The 15,040-nt window shown below is 40.0% G+C and overlaps 1 protein-coding gene across 2 annotated transcripts; it reads left to right on the top strand.

The window, feature by feature from the left end:
- Positions 1 to 242: 242 nt before the first annotated feature.
- Positions 243 to 10,094, top strand: thop1 (thimet oligopeptidase 1). Of its 2 annotated transcripts, none has more exons than XM_059529061.1 (13): positions 243 to 372; positions 1,243 to 1,455; positions 2,898 to 3,046; positions 3,345 to 3,449; positions 3,534 to 3,636; positions 3,754 to 3,914; positions 4,021 to 4,156; positions 5,317 to 5,683; positions 6,933 to 7,134; positions 7,227 to 7,413; positions 7,606 to 7,734; positions 9,541 to 9,677; positions 9,759 to 10,094. In XM_059529061.1, the coding sequence occupies exons 1-13, from the start codon at positions 360 to 362 to the stop codon at positions 9,912 to 9,914; spliced, it is 2,058 nt and encodes a 685-aa protein (XP_059385044.1). In that variant the 5' UTR covers positions 243 to 359; the 3' UTR covers positions 9,915 to 10,094. The 2 variants fall into 2 exon arrangements, with proteins under 2 accessions (XP_059385044.1, XP_059385043.1); XM_059529060.1 differs by having other exon boundaries at positions 3,342 to 3,449.
- The last annotated feature ends 4,946 nt before the right edge of the window (positions 10,095 to 15,040 follow it).

Raw genomic sequence — 15,040 nt, 5'->3', positions numbered from 1 at the left:
GACATGGACAGTATACCGTACACACAGCTTCAATGGAGGGACTGAGAGCTCTCGGACTAAATCTAAAATATCTTAAACTGTGTTCTGAAGATGAACGGAGGTCTTACGGGTTAGGAACGACATGAGGGTGAGTTATTAATGACATAATTTTGATTTTTGGGTGAACTTACCCTTTAATTTCAGCATCTATGTTTCTGTGTAGTGAAGAAGAAAAGCAGAAAGTGTCCTCAGTCTACCCAGAAGTCTTCATCCAATCGCTGGCTCCACAGAGAGTCATGTGACCGGAGCAGGAAGCGTGAGGAGCGGCTATTAAAGCTTCTTTGAATCGTTCACACACGCGGTGACTGATTGAGTGGAAAATGGCACCTACAGGTAAGAAATACGTGCGACGCTAAAAAATAAGCATGTATAATACCGTTGGAGTATAAGAACATTAACATAATTGTCTGCGTTTTAAACGAGACTCCTAAGTAGTGCCGGTGTTCGTCATGTGTCCCCCACTGACAGGGCCGAAGTTTAACTATGCAATTATTATGATTTTTCTGATTATATTATTATAAAGTGTTGTTCTGACGCGGCTCCTCTCTTTATAACGCTGGTCTATGGTCAGCTTCATCAAACGCGTTGTGTTCAAGAAGAACATCGTCAGCTGTTTACTTTTTAGCAAACTCATGCTAAAGGGATTGCAATAGACCTTATTTATCCCGCTAGAAAATACGTATATTTAATATGCATGCATGGAGAGAGAAAATACCTTATCGAAATCATTTAATTATTTTATTTTATTTAAATATTTTAAGTTGAAATTCCAATATATATATATATATATATATATATATATATATATATATATATATATATATATATATATATGTATGTGTGTGTGTGTGTGTGTGTGTGTGTATATATATATATATATATATATATATATATATATATATATATATATAAATTATTATTATTAATAACAATAATAATAAATTCATTCAGTAATTAGCCAATGGAGTTGACGCACTGTTAAACATATCTTAATTAATTTGGACTTGACTGTATTAGCAGGTGGCAGAACAATCATAAAAGCCTAAAATTATGATTGGTTGATGGTTATGTTTATTTCAGGAGCAATACATGATCTGGATCTTGAAATGCGTTCAGTTTATAAATGCCATGTCATGTTCAAGGAGACACTTTCTCGTCCTGTCCTAATACTCAGTCTGAGCGATGCTGATGTTGAATGTTCAGGTGAGGTTGTGTTCGGCTCCGGCTCCGGGGACCGGGTCTGTGAGGACAACCGCTTGCGCTGGGATCTCACCCCCGAGCAGATCCTGCAGCTCACTGAAGAGCTCATAGCCAAGACCAAGAAGGTGTATGACGTGGTCGGGGCGCTGGACGTGGCCAGTGTCAGCTATGAGAACACCCTGAAGGCCCTCGCTGATGTGGAAGTGGAGTACACGGGTATCACTTCATACTTTTGAATACACTTACACTTGACGTATACAGTCTGCTGCAACTGTCTGTTGTCTGATTGAGTTCATTCCTTCAGGAAAAAGCCTATTAGTATAATTCTATAAAAGCCCCTCTTCAGAAGTTAAGGATAACTTTTATATTGTGAGTTTTATATTGTTACACTTGGTGTACTGTAGCAGCTTTGATTTACTTGATTATCCATACATCAAATTTGAGTATGAAATATACGCACTTTTTTTTTTGATGAACATTTCTTTCTTTTATACATCTTTCAATCATCACTAAGATATTTTTTTCCTTCTGCTTAACACTAATTTATTATGTAATGGATATAAATTAATTTATAACTTAATATATTTGTTATTGCTTATTCATTGTTGCAGTTATTAATTAATTAAAATATTATGATTAAATACTGCTTTGGTATGTACACAAATGTATCCAGTGTGTGTCAGTTTAAAAAGTTAAACACAGGTCTTTAGAGGATAAATATGTCTGTCAAAATGTTTTCATAAAATAATATATACAATAATTTTTCTGGATTTCACTGACAATTTATTTTTTAAACAACACCAGTCCGGAGTACAAGTACTAGAAATGCATTCATTTTCAGAATTTTAACCCTTTAAATGCCAGTTTAAGTAATGAAAAAAACGTGTATATATATATATATATCTCAGCAGAAAAAGTAAGCATAAAAAAGTGTGAATGAAAGCCTATTAATGAAGAATGCTTGATTTTATGCTTGAGTGATCCTAGTAAATATTGTTTTAATGGGACATTTTTTTTCTGTTAAGTACCTCGTGTAAAAAAGATTCATGAAAGAAAATGAGTGTGAAATAAAAATTCTAATAAAATGACTTTTTTTTTTTTTTGGCTTATTCTATGCCATTTGCATTAATAGCCCAAAATTATAGCGACAAAAAAAAAAAAAAAAAAAATGAAAATGTCCCTAGGGACACACAGGGATTAAATTTGATGTAACATGTAGTTTACACAATATTTACTGGTAAGTGATTATTGTCTGTTTCATATTACTTTTATCCTAATCGTTCAGTCCATGGGTGACATTTACAAAGAAACCTCCTAGGTTTCTCTGTCTACTTTTGTAAGCATCATCAATAATACGCCTGAGTGTGCAGGAACTCTGTGTGTAGGGATATACACCCCATTCAGCACTTTTGGCATAATGACACGCTGACCAGCTCATGTGTTCATCTGCACTTCACCATTGTTCAGGGGTCGAATTCACACGGTTTTATTTCCTGCAAACCAAAAATAAAAATATACATCGTTCTATTCTTCTACTTGATATGTGTTCGGTAGATGTTTTGTTGAATTCATATGCATAGACTCTCTGAGGGCCTGCTGATTTAATTCATGCATCAAAAATGACCGATTAAGATTGTGGTTTTTGTTTTTTTTTGCAGTTCAGCGGAACATGTTGGATTTCCCTCAGCATGTGTCTCTCTGTAAGGATGTCCGCACGGCCAGCACTGAAGCCGATAAGAAGCTGTCCGAGTTTGACGTGGAGATGAGTATGAGGGAGGATGTTTATCAGAGAATCGTGGCTCTGGAGGTGAGCAGGGACCGAGCGCTAACACATCTCTCTCTCAGGAACAAAACGCTAGAATCTCTCGGGGACTGAGCTCTGAGACACCTGAGCTAATCTGCTAACTGACTTTAACAAATGAGTCGCACATCAGAGTGTCGTTCCACCAACTTTTGCTTAATTTCTTGTTGGGAGTGATACAAAAGGATTCAAGTTTAGAACACCTTTATGTAAACCCCCTCATTTCTTGAATCAGCTGATTTTATTTTCTAGGTCTCGTCACTTTTATTTAATATATTTTTATTTAATTTTTTTTAAACAGCAGAAGCTGTCAGATGAAAGTTTAACCCCTGAGGCCAAGCGTTACATGGAGAGACTCATAAAGCTTGGTAAAAGAAACGGCCTCCATCTTCCCAAAGACACGCAGGAGGTCAGATATTAATATCTTGCATTCAGTTTGCTGTGTATCGGCTCTCTCTCGGCCTGTAACAGAGTTTTATCTTGCATGTAACAGGAGATCAAAAAGATCAAGAAAAAAATGAGCACTCTGTGTATTGATTTCAACAAACACCTGAACGAAGATACAACTTGCCTCCATTTCTCTCGAGAGGAACTCGGTGGGTGGTACTTTGGTTTACGTAAGCACTTCGTGTATTTCGGAAAAGACAGTTTTATTCCTTCTTTTACATGTATCTTTGAAAATAAGAGGTGATGGGTGTAAATGCTTTTATTAGGGGGGCTCCCTGAGGATTTCCTCAACTCTCTGGAGAAAGAGGAGTCTGGAAAACTGAAGCTCACGCTGAAGTATCCTCATTACTTCCCCACCATGAAGAAATGCTTCGTCCCAGAGACACGGAAGAAGTTAGAGGAGGCTTTCCACTCACGCTGCAAACAGGTCAGATATCCCAGAAACCATCTGTGAACCAGAGCTAGAATGCTACCCAGTGACACTGTGCGGGCGAATGGTTTTGATGGTGTTACTGTAATGATTGCCCTGACAGGAGAACTCCGCTATCCTGAAGGAGCTCGTGGAGCTGCGCTCTCAGAAGAGCAGCCTGCTGGGATTCAGCACTCACGCCGACTTTGTGCTCGAGATGAACATGGCCAAGACCTCCAAGACGGTTGCAGCTTTCCTTGGTAATGACTGTATCTACACATGGAAATTTACCCAGAAGTAATAAGACCAGAATCTTGCATATATAAAATGGCAAAATTGAGACTAGAGATGAAACTCTTAAATGTGGTTCTAGTGTGGAAAAGCAAGAGAAAATCTTTATTTATTGTAGCAAATTAGCTCAGAGTGGGAGCCATCAGTGGGGTCTACAGTTTATTCTTATCTGTTTAGTTTAGGTAAAGGTGCTGTGTGTAGGATAGACGGGGAAGTCGTGGCATAATGGTTAGAGAGTCGGACTCCCAATCGAAAGGTTGTGAGTTCGAGTCCCGGGCCGGCAGGAATTGTGGGTGGGGGGAGTGCATGTACAGTTCTCTCTCCACCCTCAATACCACGACTTAGGTGCCCTTGAGCAAGGCATCGAACCCCCAACTGCTCCCCGGGCGCCGCAGCATAAATGGCTGCCCACTGCTCCGGGTGTGTGCTCACAGTGTGTGTGTGTGTTCACTGCTCTGTGTGTGTGCATTTCGGATGGGTTAAATGCAGAGCACAAATTCTGACTCAAAAACTTACTTTCAGCACCTTTAAATGTACGATACTTGTGTTGCCTTGGCCGTTGAATGAGCGTCCGGATGCAGTCTCAGGTGAAAGCGTTAATCAAAATAATATACGGTGAGGTTATATTAGCTAAGGATTCTATCATAATGCATGCATAAAACAGTACAATACTAAAGACAATGGACAGGAACATAGTAATACACACAGTGATTGTGATATGTAAGTTCATTTATAGAAAGGTTTGGCTATGAATGAATGAAAGCAGTCTTTTCCTATGGGCAGTATGAGTCTGTTTCGAAGTGACTTCCAGTGGGCCATAAGACCAGCATTATGTTGTAATGTGTCCTGGCTGCCATGGAATATAAAAAAGTATAAATCTAGTACCATTATTTTAATTATATTCAGCTGTTCGGTTGAATTTAGTAATTTTCACTTACATTTATGCATTTAGCAGACGCTTTTATCTGAAGCGACTTACATTGCATTAAGGCTAACAATTTTCTCCTAACATGTGTTTCCTGGGATTCAATCCCCCAACCTTGAGCTTGTTAACGCCATGCTCTACCGCTTGAGCTACAGGAACAACAACTTAACCCTTTGTGTTTCCATTATCCCCTGCACACTGTAGAGGATCTGGCCCATAAACTGAAGCCCCTGGGTGAGCAGGAGAGGGCCATGATCCTGAAGCTGAAGGAACAGGAGAGCCAGAAGAGGAATCTGCCCTTCACTGGAGAACTGCACGCCTGGGACACGCGCTATTACATGACCCAGGTGGAGGAGACCCAGTATGCAGTGGACCAGAACCAGCTGAAGGAGTATTTCCCGATGGAGGTGGTGACCAAGGGCCTACTGGACATCTATCAGGAGCTGCTCAATCTCAGCTTCCAGCAGGTGGAGGGCGCACCTGTCTGGCACGATGACGTTACACTGTACAGCGTTAAAGACCGCTCCTCTGGGCAGGTCATTGGCCAGTTTTATCTGGATCTTTTCCCCAGGTGAGCACTCATACTTGTATGGCTCTGGTGGTCAGGCTGGGGGATCTCAATCTTTTTCTCAAATTGGGCTCCAGGGCCTGTATTCATGAAAACATTCATGTGTATATGTGTGTGTGTGACCCTGGACCACAAAACCAGTCATAAGGGTCAATTGAAGCTGAGATTTATACTTCATCTGAAAGCTCAATAAATAAGTTTATTAGGATCGGACATCATTTGACTGAGATACAACTATTTGAAAATCTGGAATCTGAGGGGGCAGAAAAATCAAAATACTGACATGATCGCTTTTAAAGTTGTCCAAATGAATTCTTAGCAATGCATATTATTAATCAAAATTTCACGTTTTGATATATTTACCGTAGGAAATTTGCTAAATATATATTTTTTTCAGAATATGATCTTCATTGATTTTTGCATAAAAGAAAAAGTATTAATTTGGACCCATACAATGTATTTTTGGCTATTGCTACAAATCTACCACAGCAGCTTAAGAATGGTTTTGTGCTCCAGGGTCACTTAAACGATATGTTATATTAATCTTATATAAATTAATAAGATAATGGGTTAAATAGAAATGTTATGAATATATTATATAGTGCATATATTTATCAAAATCCTCCTCTCTAGAGCTCTTGTTAACTACAGAGCCAAAGATATTGAATGGCTTTACTGAGATAAATGTAACTTCACGGGGTGTTGTTTGGAAGCTGTTTCGTCAACGTGTTTCCGTATATTTTCCCAAATAATTTTCTTATGAGGAAAAAAAATGTCTAAAGAATCATGAACTTAAGAAGTTTACTTCTATGAACAATAATATGAACATCTTGGAATTTCTTTTAAAGGGTTAGTTCACCCATAAAGGAACATTTGCTGTTAATTTACTCATCTAAGATTGATTTGATTTTTGTCTCGTTCGTTTGTTTTGACACTCAAACACCAGCAGCCAGAGACATGCATTGTCTGAATTGCCAAGGAAGATGTATTCACTTAAAAATTTTCTTTACTGCTCTGCTGAAGAAAAAAAGTGCCACCTACATCTTCGATGGCCTGTGGGTGTGTAAATTAACAGCAGATTTTCCTTTTTGGGTGAACTATCCCTTTAAGAGATTTTATATTCCTTAAATTGAGTGAATCTGGCCCCTGTATCCTGAGGGTTTACAAGGGCTCCACTGTCTGATTTCTGTGACGTAGAGCTCATTCTCATCATTCAGCTAGATTGATTGCTAATTCTCCATGATCCCTGTAGGGAGGGGAAGTACGGCCACGCCGCATGCTTTGGCCTGCAGCCCGGCTGTTTGCTCCCGGACGGGACCAGGCAGATTTCTGTGGCTGCCATGGTGGCTAATTTCAGCAAGCCCACCGCTGATGCTCCGTCCCTGCTGCAGCACGATGAAGTGGAAACCTACTTCCATGAGTTTGGACATGTGATGCACCAGCTTTGTGCTCAGGTCTGAATTAAAGCTTCCCATGACATTTAGGTTGCATCTTATTTGCAGTCTTTGAAGATTAAATGTAATCCAATGTTCTTCTGTGTGTTCAGACCAACTTTGCGATGTTCAGTGGGACGCATGTGGAGAGGGATTTCGTGGAAGCGCCGTCTCAGATGTTGGAGAACTGGGTTTGGGAGAAGGAGCCCCTGCAGCGCATGTCCAAGCACTACAAAACAGGAAACCCCATTCCAGAGGAGCTTCTGGACAAACTCATGAAGTCTAGACTTGCTAACACAGGTGACACTTTTACAAATAAAATCTTAAACCGATCACGCACTAACTAGAAGTCAAATGTTTACTTAAAGTTTTCTAGTCTCGTTTTCAACCAAAGAAGAATAATTGTCTTTGCAAGCTGTTTTTCACAATGTAATTACATTTACATTTAACCAATGTTAATGGAATAGATGGGATTTTCTTCCTGTGTTTCAGGGCTGTTTAACTTGAGGCAGATTGTTCTGGCAAAGGTGGACCAGGCTTTGCACTCAAAGAGTGGGCTCGACCCGGCTGAGGAGTACGCCAGACTTTGCCTGGACCTCCTGGGGATTCCTGCTTCACCAGGTAAAATGAGATCCAGCTCTCAGTAATATGCTCTGATTTGGCTTAAAGGGCAATTTTTTTGTAAAAAAAGGTTCCTTGAACCTTTTTAATAAATGGACAGTTTACTAAGGATTTGGAAAATTTAGTAAGACCGGTTCAATAATCATTAATATTGCAGATGAGCTATTACATTATGACCACCCATCTATTAACCGGTAGGACCTATTTTAGGCCACAAACCATCCACCACGGTGGTGCATTGAGTTGACAAGGTGGTTAAAGGTCTCTTAGGGTATCTGGTACCATACATTGTGGTGTGGTGGTGATGTTGCATGATCTTGCTTTTCGATTGGGTCCATGTCAGGTGATTTTAGAGGCCAGGGCATTAACAGAAATAACAGAAGGCCTCTCTCTTTCAATCATCCATGGTCCGATCTCATTGGTCTTGGGGCCATTTGATGTGTTGTCAGGACTCCAGACTAACATTTGAGAGCATTTATTTCACAGATGGTGGCACCAGGAGCAGATTTGGTAGTGCTGGGGGTGGCCTGTGGGGCTATTCAAAATAAAGATAATTTAATCAAAAAATTACTGTTGTTTTGCGTTAATAAGTGCAGTTATTAATAATATTTCATGTTCATTTCTTGTTTATTTTCCTTTTGTTGGTTTATACAGATTTGACAGTAAAACACTAAGCTTCAGTTAAGATGCTTACAAAATGTACTTTTATTAATAACAGTAACGGTGGAAAAATCTACTTTTTATATACAGAAAATGTATATATTCCACTCTTTATTAAATGTACCATTATTTTTCTAGTATATGGAACTGACCAACTACAGTGATTTTTGTGATTTAGTAGCAAATTGAAGATTGTTTTTTTTTATTTATTTTTTTTACTTCATACACAGTGTAAAATTCTGACAATGCGATAGTGATTTTATAATTTAAAAATATAGAGGAAAAAGTAGAAATGAATGACTAAAGCCAATAAGTGCTCTTCTGCTGCGGTCTACTGGTTATAATTGTGATTTGATGTATTTTTTAAATTTTACATTAGTTTTTGTTTACTACAAAGTATATTTTGTTCATCCCATTTAAAAATAACATTCAAATTGGATCATTTTAGAGCTTTAAAGAGCTGAAAATGGCTGTGTGAAATGCTTGAAAGACATTGAAAAGTGCTTTAATTTCTCTCTCAAAGGTTATACAAACCCTGAAATGAATGATGTAATGCATTCGACTATATCTACCACTACACCATGGTTACAGTTACAATGGATACAAGCGATATCGTTGACTTGATTGCAAATAATTGCACAGATACTATTTAAACTGAACTGAGATGATGACATCACTGAATTCAATGATGAACTGCCTTTAACTATCATTTTGCATTATATGGATTTCGCAGCACTGGCGCAAAATTAACTTTGGCTTCCAAATAAAGTTGTTCTGAGCTCGGACAAGTTTTTTGCGTTGCAGTCCTAGCTGATAACTGGACCACGCTGCACAACTAAAACTTAGCGCGGTTTCGTTTGCCTGTTAATGTTTCTCAAATGCAACAGAAATGGCAGAGCTTATGAGTTTGGCAACGCCAGTGTGACCGCTCACAAAAATTAGTCACACCAGCAGAAAAAATGGTCCCAGTCTGGGGCCCTGGTTGTTGATGTATGCTTGCATGTCGGTATAGATAGTAATACACATCAGTATTTACTTGCATGTATTTTTACTAAAATACTTCTAATAATATACTTCTAATAATATTTGCTAATAACAAACTGTTATTAGCAGCACCTCATTCTCATTTTAATTAAATTTTTTCAGGGACAAACATGCCTGCTACCTTCGGTCACCTGGCAGGAGGATATGATGCGCAGTACTATGGTTACCTGTGGAGTGAAGTCTTCTCCATGGACATGTTCTATGCCCGCTTCAAACAAGAAGGCATCATGGACCCTAAGGTTAAATTAACCTACAGTGTTTGTGAATCCTGTATGTCAATGTCATTTGGATGTCTTAACTCCTGTTTCTGCATTTGACAGGTGGGTCTGGACTACAGGAAGTGCATTCTGAAGCCTGGAGGATCTGAGGATGCTGTTGACATGCTAAAGAAGTTCCTGGGAAGAGAACCCAAGCAGGATGCTTTCCTCCTGAGCAAAGGACTCACGGTTGAGACGGACAAGCCCTGTGCCTGCTGACTGCCTGGATGTAGGCTAAGCCCTTAGTCTCAGACTGATACCTCCTAAAAAAAACAAAAGCTAATTCACTTATCACACCTTCTCCCAACCCAGCCTTATGAAAGTTTGCAGCATTGTTTTAAAATGGAAAAATTGTATTGAAATCTGTCCAAAACCACAACAAAAAACATCCACAAATGACACTCTTGTTGCGTTTTAACTGTTTTCTGTGGAGCATAATGAGTTCCCAGTAGAAAATGGCAGGGATCTGCTTCAGTGCACATCATATTACATCAATAACACATCATTCGGATGATGTCACATACGGGATACCAGCTACGAGATTAACAGCCGGTCACCTGGACAGTATTACAATTGTGTTTTAATGGGTTAATCTCACAAACATTTGTGCAGGTCACAGCCCAGCCAAAAATAAAAACAAGAAATTATATTTTGCATAAAGCTTTAAATGAATGTTTTTTGTTTTTTTTTTCACCTGTGATTTTGTAAAGCCGTATTAAGCACATTGCCCACTGATATTCACATTACTGTAAAGCTGGACATTTGTCTTGAGTTTATTTTATTAATGGTCATTCTATAAACTTAAAATATACTAAGGGGTATCACTTCATTTTGATGATCCACTTTACACATTCTGCTGATTCGAAGTGACTACAAATACATGTCAACTAGCAGTTATTAAAGTATTTCTAGTGTCTGGTTAATATCGGCTAACACTTTATTTTGAATTTTTTATTTTATTTTCAAATGTCAATATTTTATTCAGAATACAACATAGATGACATATCAAATGTTTAAAGTGAGAAAATGTATCATTTTAAGGGAAACATAAGTTGATTTTAAATTTCATGGCATCAACACATCTCAAAAAAGTTGGGACAAGGCCATGTTTACCACTGTGTGGCATCCCCTCTTCTTTTTATAACAGTCTGCAAACGTCTGGGGACTGAGGAGAAGTTGCTCAAGTTTGGGAATAGGAATGTTGTCCCATTCTTGTCTATTACAGACTTCTAGTTGCTCAAATGTCTTATGTCTTCTTCGTCGCATCTTCCTCTTTATGATGCGCCAAATGTTTTCTATGGGTGTAAGATCTGGACTGCAGGATGGCCATTTCAGTACCCGGATCCTTCTTCTACGCAGCCATGATGTTGTAATTGATGCAGTATGTGGTCTGGTATTGTCATGTTGGAAAATGCAAGGTCTTCCCTGAAAGAGACGATGTCTGGATGGGAGCATATGTTGTTCTAGAACTTGGATATAACTTTCAGCATTGATGGTGCCTTTCCAGATGTGTAAGCTGCCCATGCCACACGCACTCATGCAACCCCATACCATCAGAGATGCAGACTTCTGAACTGAGCGCTGATAACAACTTGAGTTGTCCTTGTCCTCTTTAGTCCGGATGACATGGCATCCCTGTTTTCTAAAAAGATCTTCAAATTTTGATTCGTCTGACCACAGAACAGTTTTCCACTTTGCCACAGTCCATTTTAAATGATCCTTGTCCCAGAGAAAACGCCTGCGCTTCTGGATCATGTTTAGATATGGCTTCTTTTTTGACCTAGAGAGTTTTAGCCGACAACAGCGAATGACACAGTGGATTGTGTTCACCGACAATGTTTTCTGGAAGTATTCCTGAGCCCATGTCGTGATTTCCATTACAGTAGCATTCCTCTATGTGATGTAGAGCCGTCTAAGGGCCCAAAGATCACCTTGACCTTTACACACAGAGATTGTTCCAGATTCTCTGAATCTTTGGATGATATTATGCACTGTAGATGATGATAACTTCAAACTCTTTGCCTTTCTGATATTGCTCCACTATTTTTCGCCGCAGAATTGGGGGAATTGGTGATCCTCTGCACATCTTGACTTCTGAGAGACACTGTCACTCTAAGAGGCTCTTTTTATACCCAATCATGTTGCCAATTGACCTAATAAGTTGCAAATTGGTCCTCCAGCTGGTCCTTTTATGTACATTTAACTTTTCCGGCCTCTTATTGCTACCTGTCCCAACTTTTTTGGAATGTGTAGCTCTCATGAAATCCAAAATGAGCCAATATTTGGCATGACATTTCAAAATGTCTCACTTTCAATATTTGATATGTTATCTATATTCTATTGTGTATAAAATATAAGTGTATGAGATTTGAAAATTATTCCATTCCTTTTTTACTCACAATTTCTACAGTGTCCCAACTTTTTTGGAAACTGGTTTGTATACCATTATTTAAAAAAAAAATATATATATATTTATTTCAATTCAATTCAAGTTTATTTGTATAGCGCTTTTTACAATACAAATCGTTACAAAGCAACTTTACAGAAAATTATGTTTCTACAATATTTAGTAATAGCTTATGGTGGTGGCTGTCAGTTTGTGTTGTGTTGTGTTTGTGACAGGATTTTTAGAAAAAATTAATACAAGACGTAGTCAGCTAGATGATGAACATTATTAATATTATTAATTAATAATTATTATATGATGCAGTCACACATGTAGCAATATTTGTTAGTTTTGTTTGTTGATTCAGGGTTAGCATCATCTGAGGTCCTCTGAGGATCAGCATCATCATTAGCATAGCTGCTGATCCAACAAAGTAAAATTAGTTTAACCCAAGCTAATGAATAAAAATGCACATTTGATCAGATGCAACTACACTCACAAATTTAAGAGATCCATTATTCGAATTCTTGGCAAAAGAGATGCGTTTTTAATCTAGATTTAAACAGAGAGAGTGTGTCTGTATAGGATCTGGACCCCCGAGGGGCCTCGCGGAAGCTTACCCAAATTTGAGGCCCCTAAATTCCATTCAGCACTTCTCCACAGGGTGGCGCACGGAGCAGTACACCTCAGGTTTAAAACAGTGGCATTTACCCGAATGGGGGGTGGACGATTTTTTTGCCCACGAAACCAATATTTGTCCATTTGACCTTTAAAGTTACAGAATGACCACGGAACCAGTGCGGACCCCTGTCGGACCCCCAACCCGGGTCCCACGAACCCATTATTTGTCCATTTGACCATTATATTCACACAATGACTGCGGACCCCTTGCGGACCCCTACCCTGGGTCCCACGAACCCAGTATTTGTCCATTTGATCATTATATTCACACAATGACTGCGGATCATCTGCGGACCCCCACCCTGGGTCCCACGAACCCACTATTTGTCCATTTGACCATTATATTCACACAATGACTGCGGATCATCTGCGGACCACTTGCGGATCCCCACCCTGGGTCCCACGAACCCACTATTTGTCCATTTGACCATTATGTTCACACAATGACTGCGGATCATCTGCGGACCACTTGCGGACCCCCACCCTGGGTCCCACGAACCCACTATTTGTCCATTTGACCATTATGTTCACACAATGACTGCGGATCATCTGCGGACCACTTGTGGACCCCCACCCTGGGTCCCACGAACCCACTATTTGTCCATTTGACCATTATGTTCAAGGAATGACCACAGATCACATGCGGAACATTTGCGGACCCCACCCCCGGGTCCCACGGACCCAATATTTGTCCATTTGACCATTAGCGTTAGAAAAGGGCCTCGGTTGGACATTTTTTTCGGAGACATCCCTGGGGCCCAAAACTTGGAACGGTGGCTCCTGGGGCCTCCCCCAGTAAGCTTATGAAGGCCCGGGGCCCAAGAGCCCTTGCAATCAGTGTCCACGAACCCGCTATGCTGAACACATTCAAATAAATGGCAGGTGGGATTTTTTTAGAAAAGTCCCAGGGGCCCGAAATTTGGAACAGTGGCTCTTTGGGGCCCCTGGATTGTGCAGGCAAAAGTGCGGGGCCCTAGTGCGATGCACTTTTTTCCCTTTAGTCCTACGACTATGTGCTTCGGGGCCCTGGGTGAGGGGCCCCTGAGATGCCAGAATCTCAAATCTGGGGGCCCTACGACCTATCGTCTCCGAACTGTGGACGTCCCACCTCCCATCAAAATGCGTAACGCTTTTGTGGACGTGGGGTCCCTTCTGTGAACGTTTGACCCCTAAAGAAGGTGGTAGGGCCACCAGACTTCTGTGCCCGGTCGAGGGGATCCCCTCGAGACACATATCCAAAATTCGGCCCGATCGGACCCTTGGGAGTCGTGTCCACGTCGTGTCCACGACCCTCTAGGGATCCCCCCAATTTCAGCCGCGGGGTCCAACGCATTGCGGAGATATTAGCAAAAAAATAGTACCATCCACCCCCCTCGCACCTACTCATCCATGCCGGCCAGGGTGCACCCTCCCCGGCTAGAGAAGGCAGCTCGAGGGGGGTGGAAGTCGGAAGAAAAAATTTTTCTTCCGACTTCGAGGTGGGTGGAAGTCGGAAGAAAATTTTTTTTATGAGGCCTAGAGAAAACACTTGTACTGTACTCACTGTACTTTGTACCTCGAGCCAAATGTGAGAAAGCTCTACCTCCTTTAGTGGACTTTGCTATCCTAGGAACTACCAAAAGTCCAGTGTTTTGTGACTTTAGGGAGCGTGATGGATTGTAACGTGGTAGAAGGCTAGTTAGGTACGCAGGAGCTAAACCATTTAGGGCCTTATAGGTAAGTAATGATAATTTGTAACTGATACAGAACTTAATAGGTAGCCAGTGCAGAGACTGTAAAATTGGGGTAATAGGATCAAATTTTCTTGACCTCGTAAGGACTCTAGCTGCTGCATTTTGGACTACCTGTAGCTTGTTTATTGAAGATGCAGGACAAACACCTAGAAGTGCATTACAATAGTCCAGTCTAGAGGTCATGAATGCACGAACTAGCTTTTCTGCATCAGAAACAGATAACATGTTTCGTAGCTTGGCAATGTTTCTAAGATGGAAGAATGCAGTTTTTGTAACATTGGAAATATGATTTTCAAAAGACAAATTGCTGTCTAATATAACACCCAGATTTCTGACTGTAGAGGAAGTAACAGTACATCCGTCTAGTTGCAGATTGTAATCTACAAGATTCTGTGTAGTGTTTTTTGGTCCAATAATTAATATCTCTGTCTTATCCGAATTTAATTGGAGAAAATTATTTGTCATCCAATCTTTTACATTTTTAACACACACTGTTAGCTTAGATAATTGAGAAGTTTCATCTGGTCTCTTTGAGATATATAGCT

The sequence above is a fragment of the Carassius carassius genome, chromosome 38 (assembly GCF_963082965.1).
Source record: "Carassius carassius chromosome 38, fCarCar2.1, whole genome shotgun sequence".
NCBI lineage: Eukaryota > Metazoa > Chordata > Actinopteri > Cypriniformes > Cyprinidae > Carassius > Carassius carassius.
The sequence above is the reverse complement of the archived record's forward strand: the minus strand, read 5'-3'. Positions and strand labels throughout refer to the sequence as shown.